Here is a 19,150-nt window from a genome sequence, read left to right on the forward strand (position 1 = left end):
ATTGGCGGAGTTCAAAAAGGGGCTTAAGATCCATTTGGTTTGATAAAAAATTATATTCATAAAGATTGATGTGATGACCAAATGGAGCTTAAGACTTATAATACTTACATAAATGTAGTTGTTCTCCTTCGCTTGGCTTCCATCATCTAACACTGCCACAAAAAACATGCTAAAAAAGGTCAACGCCATCCTATTAATGTTGTAAAGAAACATGGAAAGAACAAGAGTTGCATTGAGTTATAAAGAAAATTGATAAGAACAAGAGTAAATCATGTTGGCTAACTTATTGATTTAGTTACCCAACCTGTCATATGCATTGGATCTTAAGTCAATCCAAATTCCAAAATGAGAGTTAAACACTTTCTATCCAAAACCAATCACACATCAGTCCTAAACCCATGCACAAAACATAAAACATTTACAAGAAAGAGAGAGAGAGAGAGAGAGAGAGAGAGAGAGAGAGATCCTTTCATTTAGCTCAATCCATCTCTCCTTAAACCTACAAAACAAAACAATAAAAAGAAATTAATTAGTACTCGTATTCTTGTACAAGAAATTCTATTGTATATAGAAAATAAAAATAAAAAAAATCTGACCTTACACATAATAGAGGGCCAAACAATACTCGTTCCAATAGCATCCCCAATTGTTTTATATCGTCCATAGGGTCTTATCAAAACCTCCTCCCGTACTATTGCAACATGAATTAATACTTCCCAAAAATCAATTCCAAGTTCGTGCCCCCCTACTTTTGTGAGCGAATCCTTGCTCAAAATAATTCCTTTAGCAATAGTAACCCCGGGTTTGACAATACTTGTAAGAAGAACTCTAGTCACATCCTACAAAATAAAATTCACTATTTGACAAATTGCATTGTATTGAATAAACACTCATCCGTATACCACATATAATTAAGAACACAATAACATCAAAATATAATAAAAGAACTATTCACTTGGTATAAGGAATTACCCCAGCGCTAGTGCAACTCGTGGTCTTCCCCTTATTCGTCGAGTGCTTCTGCAAATGATAAATCAATATCAATCATTAAATACCAACTAAACTATATATATAATCTAGGACATAGTGCATATGTAAATAAAGACATTTATATAATATAATTACCTGAGAGTTCACCCAATGGCTTGATGATGAGGACTGTTGGTTCATGTTAGAACTAGCTGCAGCACCGAATACTGTGGGTGGGTTATTGTTTGCATTATTCATAGTGGCTATCAATTTCATCAGAGTTTCTTTCAAGGAAGAAATTTCAGCATCTCTTGCGGATGAGATTTCAACCATAGTTTCTTTAAGGGATGACATTTCAGCTTCTCTTAAGGATGAGAGTGCAGCTATATTTTCTTTAAGAGAGACTATATCAGCATGTAGTTCTTCATATCTTTCATCTCTCCTCTGATCAATGGAAGTCATCCTTTGTTGGCTAGATGTTGCACCCCACAAATCAGATGGAGATGGTCCTAACCCATAAGTGCGGACACGACCATACTTGTCTTCTCCCATAACTTGAGATAATAAATCATCCCTTGCCGTGCTACTCTGTGAGGCCCCGGGTTGCTGAGATATTTCTTCATTGAGTTTTGTCTGCAATAATAATTATCACATGGTAACAGTTAATGTGTAAATACTCTAGCTGCTGCTACACATTTATATGGAGCTCTTCTTGCATGTAAATACATTAACATACCATTACTACTGATGAGGCCTCATCCACAGGCTTTCCATCTTTGCATATATGAGAAACCCGCTGACTTACTTTGTAGAGCTATATAGGAAGAGATTGCTTGTATTGGTTCTAAGAATCAAAGATATGCAATTTGGAAGATCATGTTGAATTTCATCTAAAAAGAGGAAAAAAATCTACAGCTGAAATTCTAGAAGATACTAACATAGAACTTGGAAATTTGTTTGAAAATTTAACATATGGACAACAACTTTCAGTTTTGCTCTCCATTAAGCACCAAAAATGACGGAACAACAAATAGAGAATTGTAGCATACCCGCTAAAAGGATGTTAATCAGTTGACAGTCCTTTTTTAAGTCAATGTGAAGCTTTAAGGATTCTCATAAATTGCAGTTTTCTTTTTTTTTTTTACATTCAAATCAACACTGCAAATTACGAAACGTTGACACTTGACGCCCCATCTCAAAATTTGTGAGAACACCCAAGGTTAGATATTGCTCATGTTGCAAGTAACATCACTGGCTCTTCTATTACAACCAAGCTATGTAAAATAACATAGGACAAACAAAAAAATTTCGAGATGATCGTATAAGATTTGCTCAATCAGAATCTGATCCATGCACATGCATTATATATGAGGAAGAAAGATTCGTAACTGATTATCTAACAATTAAAAACTGATTATCTTATGGAATATGAAAAGCCTGAAGGAATATGATGTCAAAATTTAGTTTGTCGATGTCATCTCCGACAAAAGACTCTCATAACCTCACGTGTTTGATATTCACAATTCCAAGCACTAACCACAGGCTACATCAGAAGAACCATGCACGGCATAACAAGCATAAATCGAAAAAACCACCAATGCACAAGCCATACAATCTTTTCAACAAAGTAGATATTTGGAAATTTTAACTTCTAGCTGACCCCAATTAATTGGGATAAAGTTTAGATGATGATGAGATACTTGGAAATTTTAAAGAGGGTGAAGTAACCAAAAAAAATAAATTCCATTTATTCAACCTTTGAACTCAGTTCTTTGATAACATGGGAATAAATGGGAGATGCCTACTTTGAAGAGGTTAAGTCCTCAGGCAACATTTTCAATCACTGACATCTTGTCAGTTCCTCCAAAATGCCAAAGCATAACGGAAAATGATTGAAATTAAGGTATTAGATGAGTTAAACTTTAGAGGAGTACAGAGAACAATTTTCAACTAAGATGGTGACAACTGACTAATTTGTTCACAGAATTGGTCGGCAGGCCTGACATTGCACTTGTCACATACAGGAGCCACTGATATGCAACTAAGATGGCAACAACTGCTAAAACATTTACAAGAACTGCAGCAGCTGCAGAAGGAAACAGTGAAAAAAGCATAAATGAGCTCCTGTATGTGACATTGCACTTGACAGTGATTGCATAAATAAGATGTTCTTCATGTTCAGTGTTCACACCCCAAGTGTAGGGTTGTGATGTAGTAATAAACTCGGTAAGACCGAGGTCGAATCCACAGGGACTGATACCTGTACGTTATCTGAAATCAAGTAAAACTAGAACTAGACTAAGATGCGATCTAAACAAAATAGAATTTAAGAAATAATTGTGGAAGAATTATCTAAGACTTTAAGGAATTCAGAAAAAGGAAACTAGGGATTCAGAGGATCCACTTGTAGAGATCAGGGAGATCGTATGCCAGGATCACAAATTATGGAAATTTATTGAACTGCCATTGATATAGGTTTCAAGAGATGAAAGGTGTATGAATTAGAATGGATTCCATCACCAAACCATGCCCAGGAGACAAAGCAAACAACAGAATTAATCTAATTACCAATCAATCAACATGCCATGAAGGTTAGGAAGGTACTGTCATCCTACCATGCCCATGGGACAATGATGAACAACAGGGCTTCCTGACTTCATAAATATAAAAAGAGGAAAGAAATATTCGAAGCCATTGCAAGCCCATTGTAATTTCAATCACAACATGCCATTAAAAACTAAAAATATTCCCATAAAATTAAATCAAAAATAATCTCTTCAATCTAATCAAAGGGCACCAGCAACATCTCTCCCATCAGGCTACAAGCTTCACCCCTTAGCCCTAGCTAATAGGATTAGCTACACATGGATGGGTTGGTTAAACAAAATAAAATAAAGAAAAGAAAAAGAAAAGAACAAGAAGGGATGAGAGAGAAAACCCAGCTTTTTCTCCTGTCTTCACTCTTCCAGCCCTTTTCCCCACCACGCACAGCAGCAGCAGAAGAACTACCGTTTCCACGTATAGCAGCAGCAAAACTACCTCCCAGCACGTCCTTTCGCGTCTCCACCCAGCAACCAGCCTCCAAATTCCCGCACACCCCAGCCGTCCTCCCTTCTCTCTCTTTTAAAGACCAAAAACTCCCTCTGGCGCTGCTGCAGAGTCCTGAGGGGATTAGGCTGCGGAAAGCTTCGCAGTCAGGAACGCAAACCGCGTTCGTATGCGCAGTGGAACGCAGATATATTGTGTTTGGAACGAGATTTTGGACGACTGATCGTCCAAAAATCAGAATCGGACTTCTTAGGGGTGGTCACGGTTCCCTGCTGATGAAAATGAATGATTTGGATTGCTGATCCGACCACCGTCTTGATCAAGGAACCGCCCGGAAGTCCCGGCTGCGCGCAACAGGGCTTGCGCGGTTCGGACGCTGTACTGATGGTGGGGCCCACGATCGGGTTTCTCCAGATAATCCACTCCGTTCATTATATTACCCTCGCAATTTCGGTCGGAAATGACTAATTTTGAATCTATTTCGGTGCGCCCCACGTAGTTTTCATTCAGTCGTCCATTCTCCGTTTGGACAGTTGGATTGCAATCCTCACTGTCTTCTGAGTTTCTGACACCTAGGCGAGGGTAATTACCCCCTTTTTATCACCTTGGACGGTCCAGATTTTCAGCATATGTGATGGATGGGTCCCACAGTCAAAAAAACCGGAATCGGCCGTCTAAACGCTGTTGCGTTTTTGAATAGGACGCGGGTCAGCGGTGGCTGACCCTTTGTAGGAATTCGGTGCACCACAGGAGTGCACCGTCTATGCACTCGCATGCTCCTTATGGGGTCCATCATGATGTATATATGAAATCCGCTCCGTCCATACACTCTATCACATCATTTAGACCATGGAGACCGGAGATGAAGCATATCCAAACAGCAGGTGGGCCCAGAATCATGATTCTGAGGGATGATCTATCCATTAGGCCACTTCCACCAGGATACAATAGCCGAAATTCTACATGTACGGTTAATTTATATTCTTCAGGCCGTGTATGAAATTTCGGGACAAACGGATGGTGAGAAACCTATGATCTTGCATTCTGGCTGACTTTCGGGCCACTTGAACTTCAGTTTCTCGATTTTTTCGGATCTCGGCCGTGTAAAATCGTCGATCCCAATCCCCAGGAGTCCGTCCCCTGCTTTTGTGACATCAGAGTGCCGAATCCGTGCTTTTAATACCCAATTTCAGTTTAAGCTCCTGATTGCATCTTGCAACAAAACACAATTAAAACCGGGCGTTAAACAGTATCATACCCGTAAATCCAGGTAATAATTGGGGTCTAATATGTAATATTTGACCCTCAACACAACCCCCAACCAGCATTTTGCTAGTCCCGAGCAAAATATGCGAAAATTAAGTTGAGAATTACGAGATAATTCTTGTGAAGCCGAGTGATATTTTGAAAAACAATCCAGATATGAGAAATCTTAAGATTCATGAATGCTGATTATCAGTTTCTCCTGGCCTCTTATGCACGGTGAATTTCATAATCAAGTTCAAATATTAATCCATAAACTAGAATAATAAACATTGAGTTCCATGGGTGTATAGTGAAATCTCGGTTTACCATCATCAAGAGATTCAATTCTTTATTTCAGGACTTCGTTGGTAATCAACAAGAGAACTCATGATAACTAAAACTTGCCTCACAGATCATTTTTTTCATTTTTCTAGTTTTTTTTTTTTTTTTTTCATTAAAAGTAATGCCAAGAAGGGGAATTGAGTCCTCACCTATAGGGAGCAAACCTATGGTAAAGACTGTAAATCCAACTGTTTCACTTATCATTCATGGGGAATTAAATCTACACCTATAAGGAGCAAACCTATGGTGTAAACCATTCGCCCAATCCTTTCAATTTTCCAAGTTGGTTCCTTTCATGTTTAGTGATTACTAAGTTAATCCTTTAATATCGAACTGAAACCTTAATATGCAAGCGAGATGTGTCCTGTGAATTTATGACTCAATCAATGTCTACAAATTCTAGTAATGGATTAACAATTCAAACTTAGCTCTGAAATTTGATAGATGACTGAATCCAAGAGTCATAAAGTACCAACATCACGCATCTTGTAGTTCTAAATCCAAGATGGCCGTCAAAATCGCTTCGAATTCATATGAAATTCTAGAAAAATTTTTAAAAATTTTCACAATCTCTGCTCAAGACTAGGAACATACTGATTAGGAAGCCTAATCTCCCACCCCCAACCTAAAATCTACATTGTCCTCAATGTAAAAGAAATAAGCATGCAATGCACATGGGACAAAATGAGTAAATGAGAAGTAATGGGAAGATAGTACCTGGATGATGCATAGAGAGACACTTTCCAAGAGATCACAGCATGGGCGTCGGTCATCACGAGAGACAAGTCAACAAAAATAACACAAAATAAAATCCGACCTATACCACTTTCGTAGGTGCTTTCGATTGCATTTAGCGTATGCAACAAGCCTTTAAACCCCTAGGTTACCCCTAGTGGACGAGTTGTAGTCTCGTGAGGGTTTGCGGCAATGCTACCAACAAACATTGAACTAATTAATGAGAAAAGTGAAATGGAATGAAAATTTGGGTTGTGTCCTAGGAGCGCTAAGTTTAACGTCTTCAACTAGACAAGAATGGTCCATGAATTAATCAATCTTCCTATACCTCCATCGACTAGGAGATCATCCTGGTAAACAAGATCGATCGAGGCATGGACATGTCCTCTCGGAATCAAATTTCTCGACAAATGGCTTTAAACGATGTCCATTTACTTTAAACTCCTTGCCATTGTCGGGATCTCTTATCTCGACGGCCCCATGAGGATAAGCAGTAACAACAATGTAAGGGCCGGTCCAACGAGATCGAAGCTTACCCGGAAAGAGATGTAATCGAGAATTATACAAAAGGACTTTCTGGCCTGGCGTGAATGATTTTCGTAGAATATGTTGATCATGAAACGCTTTCATCTTGTCCTTGTAAATTCTCGAATTATCGTACGCATCTTTCCGGATTTCTTCAAGTTCATTCAATTGAAGTTTGCGCAGCGAGCCAGCGTTGTCCAGATTGAAATTAAGATTTTTGATCGCCCAGTACGCTTTATGTTCCAGCTCTACCGGCAAGTGACAAGCTTTCCCATAGACAAGTCTAAAGGGAGACATTCCAATAGGGGTTTTAAAGGCAGTACGGTATGCCCATAAGGCATCGGTCAGTCGGATTGACCAATCCTTACGATCTGAGTTAACCGTTTTCTCCAAAATGTGTTTAATTTTCCTATTAGAAATCTCAGCTTGTCCACTTGTCCGTGGATGGTATGGGGTGCTCACCTTATGAGAGATACCGTATTTCTTCATTAAGCTCTCGAATGGTCTATTACAAAAGTGTGAGCCCCCATCACTAATGATGGCTCGAGGCGTTCCGAATCGAGAGAGGATGTTTTCTTTTAGGAATTTAATAACCGTGCGATGGTCATTCTTTCGACACGGAATCGCTTCGACCCATTTAGTGACATAATCCACTGCGAGCAAAATATACAGATTTCCAAACGATTGGGGGAATGGTCCCATGAAATCGATGCCCCAGCAAGCAATCAAATGCTTCAATGATAAGGATGGGATTCAAAGGCATCATATTTCGACGGGACAATGCTCCCAATTTCGACAACGCTCACAAGCTTTGCAAAACTCATGAGTGTCCCTAAACATAGTGGGCCAAGAAAAGCCACATGCAGAATCTTGGCCGTGGTCTTTTAGCAGAAAAGTGACCACCACAGCCTGAGAGTGACAAGGAGATGACACTTCGATGCTCATCGTCTGGTACACATCTCCTTAGAATTTGGTCCGGGCAATATTTAAATAAGTAAGGATCATCCTGAAAAGTTGCGCACCTCGGTGAAGAATTTCTTCTTATCTTGCGTCCTATGTCGGTATGGCACTGTAGCAAGATAGTTAGCAATATCGGCGAACCAAGGTGAATGGGAGACTCGAAAATTGTTCATCAGGGAACATGTCATTGATATGGGTCGCCTCAAGGGACTCAGAGGTATTAAGGCGAGAAAGGTGATCAGCCACTACGTTCTCTACTCCTTTTTTATCTTTAATTTCCAAATCAAATTCTTGGAGTAGAAGGATCCATCGTATTAAGCGGGGCTTAGAATCATTCTTAGAAAGAAGATACTTAAGTGCTGCATGATCTGTGTAGATAATAATCTTGGATCCGATCAAGTAGGACCTAAATTTGTCCAAGGCGAACACTACGGCTAAGAGTTCCTTTTCCATAGTCGAGTAGTTCACTTGGGCAGGATTTAGAGTCCTACTTGCGTAGTGAATGACGTAGGGCTTCTTGTCTTTTCTCTGGCCTAGGACCACCCCAAGAGCATAATCAGAAGCGTCGCACATAAGCTCAAAAGGAAGGTTCCAGTCGGGTGGCTGCATGATAGGTGCAGTGGTTAATGTGCCTTTAAGCTTGGTGAAAGCTTCCTGGCATTGCTCAGTCCACTCGTACGGAACATCCTTTTGAAGAAGATTACATAATGGACGAGAGAGGAGACTAAAGTCCTTTATGAATCGCCTGTAAAATCCTGCGTGTCCTAAGAAGGATCGCACGTCTCTGATGTTCTTGGGTGGAGGTAGGTTAGAGATAAGATCGATTTTTGCCTTATCTACCTCGATTCCTTTGGACGAGATGATATGTCCAAAGACAATTCCCTTCTGAACCATGAAATGGCACTTCTCCCAATTAAGTACAGGTTCTTTTCTTCACATCTTTTCAGCACACATTTAAGACTTTCCAAGCACTCGCTGAAAGATGGACCGTAAACAGAGAAATCATCCATGAAGACCTCTAGATATTGCCCCACCATGTCAGAAAAAATACTAAGCATACATCGCTGAAAAGTGGCAGGGGCATTACATAGTCCGAATGGCATCCTTCGATAGGCAAAGGTGCCGTAGGGACATGTAAATGTGGTCTTTTCCTAGTCTTCAGGGGCTATCTCTATCTAGTTGTATCCTGAATACTCGTCAAGAAAACTGTAATAGAAATGACCAGCTAACCTTTCCAGGATCTGATCAATGAATGGTAAAGGAAAGTGGTCTTTTCTTGTGACGGTATTCAACTTCCTGTAGTCAATGCACATTCTCCAACCAGTAGTGACTCTAGTTGGCACGAGTTCATTATTAGCATTGGCTACGATGGTGATTCCGGACTTCTTAGGGACCACTTGAGTTGGACTCACCCATTGACTATCAGATATAGGGTATATAATACCCACATCCAATAGTTTAAGAACCTCGGCCTTAACCACTTCCTTCATGTTTGGATTTAGTCTACGTTGTGGTTGCCGAGCGGTCTTTGCATTATCCTCAAGATATATGTGGTGAGTACAAATCGAGGGATCGATTCCTTTGAGGTCCGCTATCGTCCATCCCAGGGCTCCTTTATGCTCAATGAGAGTAGATATAAGCATACTCTCCTGTTCTTTCTCCAGGTGGGCAGAGATCACCACCGGTAATGTCTCATCTTGACCTAAATAGGCATATTTCAAATCGAGGGCAAAGGTTTTAGGTCAAGCTTCGGCGGCTTGAGGTTAGACGGTAGAGGCACTACATCGGTTTGTGGTAATTCTTCAAATTGTGGCCTCCATCGGTTAACTTCAAGTACCGGTGCAATATATCAAGCAAGGCGCACGTCTCCCTAATCATGTCATCATCAAAATCATGGGAGTGGGCTAGGCACGTCTCTAGATGGTCGGAGGATAAGGTCCGAGGTGTCGTATCTTCCACGAAAGAGTCAATCATGTTAATGTCGTGGAAATCGTCATCATCCTCTCAGTTCTGCCGTTATTGAAAAAATGTTTGACTCAATGTCAAATTTCCAAAAGACATAGTCATAATACCATTCCCGCAATTGATAATTGCATTTGGCGTGGCAAGGAATGGGCGACCAAGAATGACGGGAATCGAGTGCTCATGTTATTGATGGGTTCGGTGTCCAGGATGATAAAGTCTACGGGGTAGTAAAATCTATCAACTTGGACCAACGCATCCTCAATTATCCCTCTTAGTACACGAACAGAGCGATCGACAAGTTGTAGTGTGGTTAGGGTGGGTTTTAATTCCCACAAACCTAACTGTTTGTATGACGAGTATGGAATCAGATTGACGCTTGCTCCTAAGTCAAGAAGTGCATGATCAATTCGATGGTCCCCGATTACACATTATATGGTTGGGCTACCGGGATCTTTGAATTTCTGTGGCATGTCTTGCTTTAGGATGGCACTCACTTTCTCGGTCAAGAAGATTTTCTTTTGAATAATTTTCCGTCGCTTGGTCGTGCATAAGTCTTTTAGGAATTTGGCATATGATGGTATCTGTTTAACGACATCAAGTAGAGAAATGTTGACTTTCACCTGTTTCAACACCTCTAGGATATCCTGAGAGTTAGAGAGAGGTTTTGGTGAAACCAACCGTTGGGGGAATGGAGCAACTGGCTTCTCTAGAAGTTCCGGTTCCACTTTTTGTGGGGCATCACTGGATCCATCATTGTTGTCCTCTTTTGGTTCTTGAGGCTTTTCGGGCCTAACCGGAAGAGTTTTATCAATGATCTTCCCACTCCTAAGAGTGGTGATGGATTTAGCATGTCCCATCTGATTTGAAGAGCTGGGATCATTATTCTCGTATTGCGGTTTAGGATTGGGGAGAGGTTGTGCAGGAAGCATCCCCTTTTCTATAACCGTCATACGAGAATCTATCTTTTGCATAAAATCTGTGATTCCCCGCATTGCCTGAGCCAGCTCTTGTATGGGATTTTGAACCGGTTCCTCTTGAGGTTTCACTTGATTTGGATTTTGATTGAAGAAACCTGGAGGAATCGCCGTTTGTCCATTCCTCCAACTAAAGTTTGGATGATTTTTCCAGCCAGGATTGTATGTGTTGGAGTTAGGTCCAGTAAAAGGTCTTTGATAGTTATTTACGGCATTGGCTTGTTCATTCAACACTACTCGAAAGGCAGGTATTGTAGGACAGTTTTCAGTTGTGTGAATGTTGCAATCACAGATGCCGCAAACAATTTCATTGACCTTTTCCTTCTTTCCTTCCATGGCCTCAACTTTCCTTATGAGCGTAGTCACTTTACACTTGAGATCATCCTCTTCTTTCAAGAGATATAATCCACCTTTCTCTTTTAATTGAGTCGGCCTAGACATGGTGTTCGACTTTGGGTAATAGTCCCAAGATTGTGTTTTTTCAGCCAAACTGTCGAGGTAGTCCCATACCTCGTCGATATCTTTATTAATGAACTCTCCATTACACATTGTCTCGACCATTTGGCGCATGGAAGATGTCAGTCCATCATAGAAAAAATTTGTAATGCGCCACGTTTCAAATCCGTGTTGTGGGCATGAACTAACCAAATATTTGAACCTTTCCCAACATTGGAAGAATGTTTCATCTTCCTTTTGGGCAAAGTTCATGATTGCTTTTCTGAGGGTAATCGTTTTATGATGTGGGAAGAATTTTTTTATGAATTCCCTCTGCATGTCGTTCCATGTGCCAATGGATCTAGGACGCAGTGAATGTAACCACGTCTTAGCTTTCTCTTTTAAGGAAAAAGGAAAGAGTTTCAGCCTAATTGTATCCTCAGATACATTAGGAAAACATAATGTAGCTATAATCTCATCGAACTCTTTCAAATGTAAATATGGACTCTCTGATTCAAGTCCATGGAATTTGGGAAGGAGTTGGATAACTCCTGGCTTGATGTCCATTTGTCCTGTATTTTCAGGAAAAATCATGCATGAGGGCGTACTCACTCCCGCCGGTTGTAGAAAATCTCGTAAAGTACGAGGCGGGGGTGCCTGTTGCACCTCATTTTCATCCTGGGTATCCTCCACCCTGGGTGGAAGTAGAGGAGGTTGGTCTTCAGCCATAACTTCAGTTAACTCAGGGGATTTCGAGCGGTGTCTAGTCCTGCGATGGATAGTCAACCCCTCAACCAATCCTCCTTCAGTCAAGAGACGTCGAGTGTCGTCACGGGCCCACTTGGGCATGAAAACACTCGCAGCCCTCAATTAAAAACCTAATCCTAAGAAAGGAAAAGAAAATCTAGAAAGAAAGAGAGAGTTGGAAAGAAGTTACCAAATCGAAGTCCTAAGTTAAAAACCTGCAAAATAAAACAAAAATAAGTTAGATTCTAAAAAGAAAAATAGCAGTAAATTAATTTCTAAAAGAAAGAATTTTTAAAAGAAAGTGGAGATTTCTAAAATAAATTAGGAAAGATCTAAACTAGAAAGTAGATTATTAAAAGAGAACTGAAAGATAGGAAGTAGGGAAAGAGCTTACCAAATTAGAAATTTCTATCTTAAAGGCCTACAAAATAAGAAGGTTAGTTCCTAAAAAATATTCTAAAAATAAATTAGGAAAATAAATTAGATTCTAAAAGTGCTAGAATTAGAAAATATCTAAAATTTAAACCCTAATTCTAAAAATATGAAAAAGTAGAGAGATTAGGAAGGAATTACCAATTGAGAAACTTATGTCCAGATCCTATAAAATAGGAAACAAGTTAGTTTTGAACCCAAATAGAAATAAATAAATAAATAAATAAAAACTAAGGTTAGTAAAATCCTAATCTTAAACTAATCCTAAAACCAATTAATTTCAGAAAATCGTAACCGTCAGTCCCCGACAACGGCGCCAAAAACTTGTTCACACCCCACGTGTAGGGTTGTGATGTAGTAATAAACTCGGTAAGACCGAGGTCGAATCCACAGGGACTGATACCTGTACGTTATCTGAAATCAAGTAAAACTAGAACTAGACTAAGATGCGATCTAAACAAAATAGAATTTAAGAAATAATTGTGGAAGAATTATCTAAGACTTTAAGGAATTCAGAAAAAGGAAACTAGGGATTCAGAGGATCCACTTGTAGAGATCAGGGAGATCGTATGCCAGGATCACAAATTATGAAAATTTATTGAACTGCCATTGATATAGGTTTCAAGAGATGAAAGGTGTATGAATTAGAATGGATTCCATCACCAAACCATGCCCAGGAGACAAAGCAAACAACAGAATTAATCTAATTACCAATCAATCACAGTGCATGCAAGTTAGAAAGGGTACCATCATCCTACCATGCCCATGGGACAATGATGAACAACAGGGCTTCCTGACTTCATAAATATAAAAAGAGGAAAGAAATATTCGAAGCCATTGCAAGCCCATTGTAATTTCAATCACAACATGCCATTAAAAACTAAAAATATTCCCATAAAATTAAATCAAAAATAATCTCTTCAATCTAATCAAAGGGCACCGGCAACATCTCTCCCATCAGGCTACAAGCTTCACCCCTTAGCCCTAGCTAATAGGATTAGCTACACATGGATGGGTTGGTTAAACAAAATAAAATAAAGAAAAGAAAAAGAAAAGAACAAGAAGGGATGAGAGAGAAAACCCAGCTTTTTCTCCTGTCTTCACTCTTCCAGCCCTTTTCCCCACCACGCACAGCAGCAGCAGAAGAACTACCGTTTCCACGTATAGCAGCAGCAAAACTACCTCCCAGCACGTCCTTTCACGTCTCCACCCAGCAACCAGCCTCCAAATTCCCGCACACCCCAGCCGTCCTCCCTTCTCTCTCTTTTAAAGACCAAAAACTCCCTCTGGCGCTGCTGCAGAGTCCTGAGGGGATTAGGCTGCGGAAAGCTTCGCAGTCAGGAACGCAAACCGCGTTCGTATGCGCAGTGGAACGCAGATATATTGTGTTTGGAACGAGATTTTGGACGACTGATCGTCCAAAAATCAGAATCGGACTTCTTGGGGGTGGTCACGGTTCCCTGCTGATGAAAATGAATGATTTGGATTGCTGATCCGACCACCGTCTTGATCAAGGAACCGCCCGGAAGTCCCGGCTGCGCGCAACAGGGCTTGCGCGGTTCGGACGCTGTACTGATGGTGGGGCCCACGATCGGGTTTCTCCAGATAATCCACTCCGTTCATTATATTACCCTCGCAATTTCGGTCGGAAATGACTAATTTTGAATCTATTTCGGTGCGCCCCACGTAGTTTTCATTCAGCCGTCCATTCTCCGTTTGGATCCTTCAAGGACACCAAATATCTGACACCTAGGCGAGGGTAATTACCCCCTTTTTATCACCTTGGACGGTCCAGATTTTCAGCATATGTGATGGATGGGTCCCACAGTCAAAAAAACCGGAATCGGCCGTCTAAACGTTGTTGCGTTTTTGAATAGGACGCGGGTCAGCGGTGGCTGACCCTTTGTAGGAATTCGGTGCACCACAGGAGTGCACCGTCTATGCACTCGCATGCTCCTTGTGGGGTCCATCATGATGTATATATGAAATCCGCTCCGTCCATACACTCTATCACATCATTTAGACCATGGAGACCGGAGATGAAGCATATCCAAACAGCAGGTGGGCCCAGAATCATGATTCCGAGGGATGATCTATCCATTAGGCCACTTCCACCAGGATACAATAGCCGAAATTCTACATGTACAGTTAATTTATATTCTTCAGGCCGTGTATGAAATTTCGGGACAAACGGATGGTGAGAAACCTATGATCTTGCATTCTGGCTGACTTTCGGGCCACTTGAACTTCAGTTTCTCGATTTTTTCGGATCTCGGCTGTGTAAAATCGTCGATCCCAATCCCCAGGAGTCCGTCCCCTGCTTTTGTGACATCGGAGTGCCGAATCCGTGCTTTTAATACCCAATTTCAGTTTAAGCTCCTGATTGCATCTTGCAACAAAACACAATTAAAACCGGGCGTTAAACAGTATCATACCCGTAAATCCAGGTAATAATTGGGGTCTAATATGTAATATTTGACCCTCAACATTCAGTACTTAAAAGGTGGAAATAATACTGATAATAGAACTCGCAACAAACTATGACAGTCTACCTTCTAATAACTGAGACACCGCATAGCCTTTTACAAAAATCCACCCCAGTATATACTGATCCTGCATTCAGTAAGAAAAATAAATAATAATAATAATGTTACAAAAGCGTTCTCCTCGTAAATCAAAAAGTGCACATACCTACTACCATTTGACTTTCAGTAAGACATACTTGCCATATTAAAAACATCCTTTGAGGAGAAAAAAAATTCCAAGCATATTTCTTTAATGTAGAACACTTGGATTTTGAAATGGAAATGCTATTGACATTTTACTTCTCCAAAGAAAAATTCCCTAGACAAATTTTTTTTTTTTTTTTTTAAATAGCCATAACAGCTGTATATTTGAGATAATGCCTGCTGTGCTAGCAACCGTCCTTCAACAGTTAATTACAGAATTGTAATAATCAACTACAGGAAATCTTTATTATAAGACTTGATAGGTCAAACATAATTTGTAACATTATTATTATAATAATCAACTACAAGAAATCTTTATTATAATAATCAACTACAAGAAATCTTTCAAGTAAGTTTATACCTCATTTGTAACATGAAAACAAAGAACACGTGTAATAAATAAAAGACAGCTGAAACAGAAAATAGATTTCATCCCTGCTATGGCTACTCTCTTTTGAACCCCACACTGCCCATATGTGCTATTGTGATACAATCAATGCACAGTACATCAGGTGGGCACCAATGTGGATATAATGTGGCCCAAAAGGCCAGCCTGGTATAGTCCATGCCTTTTTTATTTATTCTTTTTTTGGTCATGCATGTGCGGTAGACCTGATTGACCCGAGCAGCCTGATTTTCAGGTCAAGCCACATATCCCCAGTGGGGCACACCATATGAACAACTTAAATCTTTCTAGGAGAGAAGAATTCACAACCCTACTCTTACAAGTAGACATAACATTTCTCATTGCATTTTGAACCACATAGCCTTTTCATGGTTGTTAGGAAAACAGGGAACAATAAAGGGATTGTATAACTCAACAGTTACCACCTTTATACGAAGGAAACCAAAATCATATCCATCTGCCCGACCTGATTTCTGATCTTCCCCAAATCTTGTCTTGATTCAGCCATTACATAATGGCTATATCTTAAAGGATTAAAGGACTAGTATAATGCTTGAAGATCTCACATAAATTTCAGTTTCGCGCAATCTTCATCATTCTTCGCAACTATCCTCGGTGATTAAACAATTTATCTGGTGGGATCCACCCCATGGATGGGCTAGAGTGAAAAAATAGGAAAAATCAGACAATTCTTCTTTTCTTCTTTTAAACAGTCCTGCAAAACCACAATGGGACTTGCATTTTCTTTTTCCCATCAATCGTGGCTAATACATTGGCAAATGGTTTCAATGATGTTGTTGCCTCACCCCAAAACAGAGGATGGTTGATCGTCCACACCATTAAGCTATGGCAGCATAGGTGCCAATATTCCAAGCCATCCATCAATCACAATCCACCATCTAGATTTCCTGGCCCATAAAACAGATGTGGCTATTCAGAGGATGATGCCACAGTGCATGAAACAAATCAATGGCTACAACAAACTTTTGCTAGATCTCCACTTCTTCATCCTTATTATATTGCTCTAATGCATGTCATGCACACAGGAAGACTAACGAAGAAGAATGATTTGTTTTCCATAATGGACTATCTGCTGGTGATTCGTCTCAAATCCTAAAACAGTTTCAACAGAAAATGATGGACAAGATACAAACAAGAACAATATATATATATATATATATATATATATATATATATATATATATATATATATATATATATATATATATATATATATATATATATATATGAAGGTTTTAGCTAATACCTTTGAACTTGTGAATCAGATCAACACCATCAACAACCCTGATTCGAGAATCTGCAGATGTAATAAGCACTCCTAAATTAGGGATTTGACCATGCAAATCCCTAAAAATGGATTCGACAATGCAAATCCCTAAAAATGGATTCTACAACACAAATCCCTAATTAGGGATTTGTATTTAACAAAACATATTCCTAATCAAGTATTCTAAAATAGATCATACCTGAGAATCTGAGATTCACCAGCAGCAGAAGACCGAACTGCAGCAGAGTGCAGAAAACAGATCCAAAACCCTAGGAAACAAGAGAGTAGCAGATCTAGATACTACGGAGAGATCCCAAAGCAGCCGTGAGAGAGAAAGAGGAGAGAGAGAAGGAGAGAGTCGTGGAGTTGCAGAGAGAGAGAGAAAGAGAAAGATGGGTAGGAAATAGGAGAGTCGTGGAGTTGCAGAGAGAGAGAGAGAGCGAGAGAGAGAGAGAGAGAGAGAGAGAGAGAGAGAGAGAGAGGTTTTTTTTTTAATATGGTACGAGAGCGAGAGAGAGAGAGAGATGTGAGAGAGTTTTTTTTTTTTTTTTTATCCGTCGTTAGGTCTTCGTTAGCGCCGCTAAACATACAGCGCAAATGCCTTTTTTACCGCTTTTTGTTGTAGTGCCTAATGGACGGCGTGGATGTCAAACATACAACATGGTGGGCCTCCGAGAGCTAGGGTGTCTTACTTGACAAGTACAGCAGGTGTCATAGGTGACAAATTCAGTATGTTCCATGACCGTTCTAAGGGCACTGAACCACTTTTCAATATTAAAACATCTTTGCACAAATGCACCAAAACCATTTTGCTCATTTCAATGGTAATCATTGTCGGCCACGCACGAAAATTTTATTAACAAACATTGTTTGGGAAGCATATTTAACTACGTAAATCTGATTTTATGAGGCCCAAAAGGTTGCATGGTTAATGATCAAAGTCGGCCTTTTCGGGGATCGCATCGTGCAAATCATGCCGGTTGGATCCCTTGGTTTTACACTGCCATGGTAGATCGCACAAGTGGACAGTATAGAGAGTCTAAAACCTCTATAATTAAGTTCAATTTTTATTTATTTATTTGTTTATTTATTTTTTCATTTTTTGGGTTAGTTTGTTAGTACACACCCATGTCAGTACACACACTCCATGTTAGCCACCCCTGCTAGGGATCGATACCAAGACCTCAAGTGTTGAAACGAGGCTATAATTAAGTTCAATTAATGATCTCATGCATGGATGGAATCGATTGGGCACAACTTCGTTTGATCCCCAGATCCACTGAGGTTGGCGGATCCCTAAATGTGAGGCCCACCATGATGCATGTGTCTTATATACATGCCGTCCATCCATTTGCTATGATTCCAAAATTCAGCAGATTCAAATATCAAGTGGACCACATCACAAGAAACAGTAGATTGAACAACCACCATAAAAAACTTCTTGGGGGCCACTGGAATATTCTTTATTTTCCATCCAACCTGTTGATAAGGTCACAAAGACTTGGATGAAAGGACCACACAAACATCAGCCTGATGAAAAACTTTTGGGCCCCATAGAATTTTTTAATGGTTAATCACCACTGTTTCTATAGTGTTGTCCACCTAAGATTTTGATCAGCTGCATTTTTGAGCTCATAGTTTAAAATGACTATAGACTAACCATATTTTCTTTGGAACAATGGGGATAGGACATCAATCATAAGTTGGTGTTGGGGCCATCATGGTGGGTATATTTCCTGCAACCAGATCAATGTGTGACCACCTAGATGAATTGAAAATATATATATTAAAAAAAAAAAAAAAAGAAGCAAGCACTCCAGCGCCTGCTTGATCTAAAACTCAAGAGGGCCCAAATTACACGTTTCCCAGTGTTGTGACCCATGTTATTATTATTATTATTATTTATCAATCTTATATTTTGGATGTATAGCTACTATAAGGTGAGAACACGATGGACGGAGTTATGTCATACATACAATATGGTTGGCCCCACAGATCTTGGGTGTTTTTCGTGCCTTGTGTTAGGATATTTGAGATGGAGAGAGACAGAGAGGTTCTGTGCTGGAGCGGTTATCCAGAGAGAGAGAGAGAGAGAGAGAGAGAGAGAGAGAGAGAGAGAGAGAGAGAGAATTAATAGGCCTTGGACCATGGGTGGGATAGTAATACAAAGATGGGCCCATCTCAGCTCAAATATGCAACAATTTGTTAAAACAGGATCTTCTCAGTTAATTCTTTCTATGAAGCCTTTATTTTTTGTCCCTTTATTTCCTAATATTTAACTATCAGTGATTTGTCGTACTGAACAATTTAAATTTCTTGTTATGTTCTTTCCTACTCGTTGTGTTCTAAA

The 19,150-nt window shown here is 39.9% G+C and overlaps 1 protein-coding gene and 1 non-coding gene across 2 annotated transcripts; one reads left to right on the top strand and one right to left on the bottom strand.

Annotated features, from left to right (window-relative positions):
* LOC131224377 (uncharacterized) lies at nt 1-1,752 on the bottom strand. The gene is made up of 5 exons (XM_058219878.1): nt 1,706-1,752; nt 1,126-1,602; nt 973-1,020; nt 597-839; nt 1-499 (listed from the first exon to the last, which is right to left on the bottom strand). The coding sequence occupies exons 1-5, from the start codon at nt 1,706-1,708 to the stop codon at nt 494-496; spliced, it is 777 nt and encodes a 258-aa protein (XP_058075861.1). The 5' UTR covers nt 1,709-1,752; the 3' UTR covers nt 1-493.
* Nucleotides 1,753-11,382: 9,630 nt separating this feature from the next.
* LOC131224437 (small nucleolar RNA R71) lies at nt 11,383-11,489 on the top strand. Its single transcript, XR_009160922.1, has one exon. It is a non-coding gene; the product is annotated as a small nucleolar RNA R71 (small nucleolar RNA).
* The last annotated feature ends 7,661 nt before the right edge of the window (nt 11,490-19,150 follow it).

This window comes from Magnolia sinica, chromosome 13, assembly GCF_029962835.1.
Source record: "Magnolia sinica isolate HGM2019 chromosome 13, MsV1, whole genome shotgun sequence".
Classification (NCBI taxonomy): domain Eukaryota; kingdom Viridiplantae; phylum Streptophyta; class Magnoliopsida; order Magnoliales; family Magnoliaceae; genus Magnolia; species Magnolia sinica.

Coding starts and splice junctions, on each gene's coding strand:
- LOC131224377 (XM_058219878.1), bottom strand. Junction 1,021..1,125: donor GCCATTGGGTGAACTCTCAG/GTAATTATATTA, acceptor TATCATTTGCAG/AAGCACTCGACGAATAAGGG. Junction 840..972: donor CGAGTTGCACTAGCGCTGGG/GTAATTCCTTAT, acceptor TTTATTTTGTAG/GATGTGACTAGAGTTCTTCT.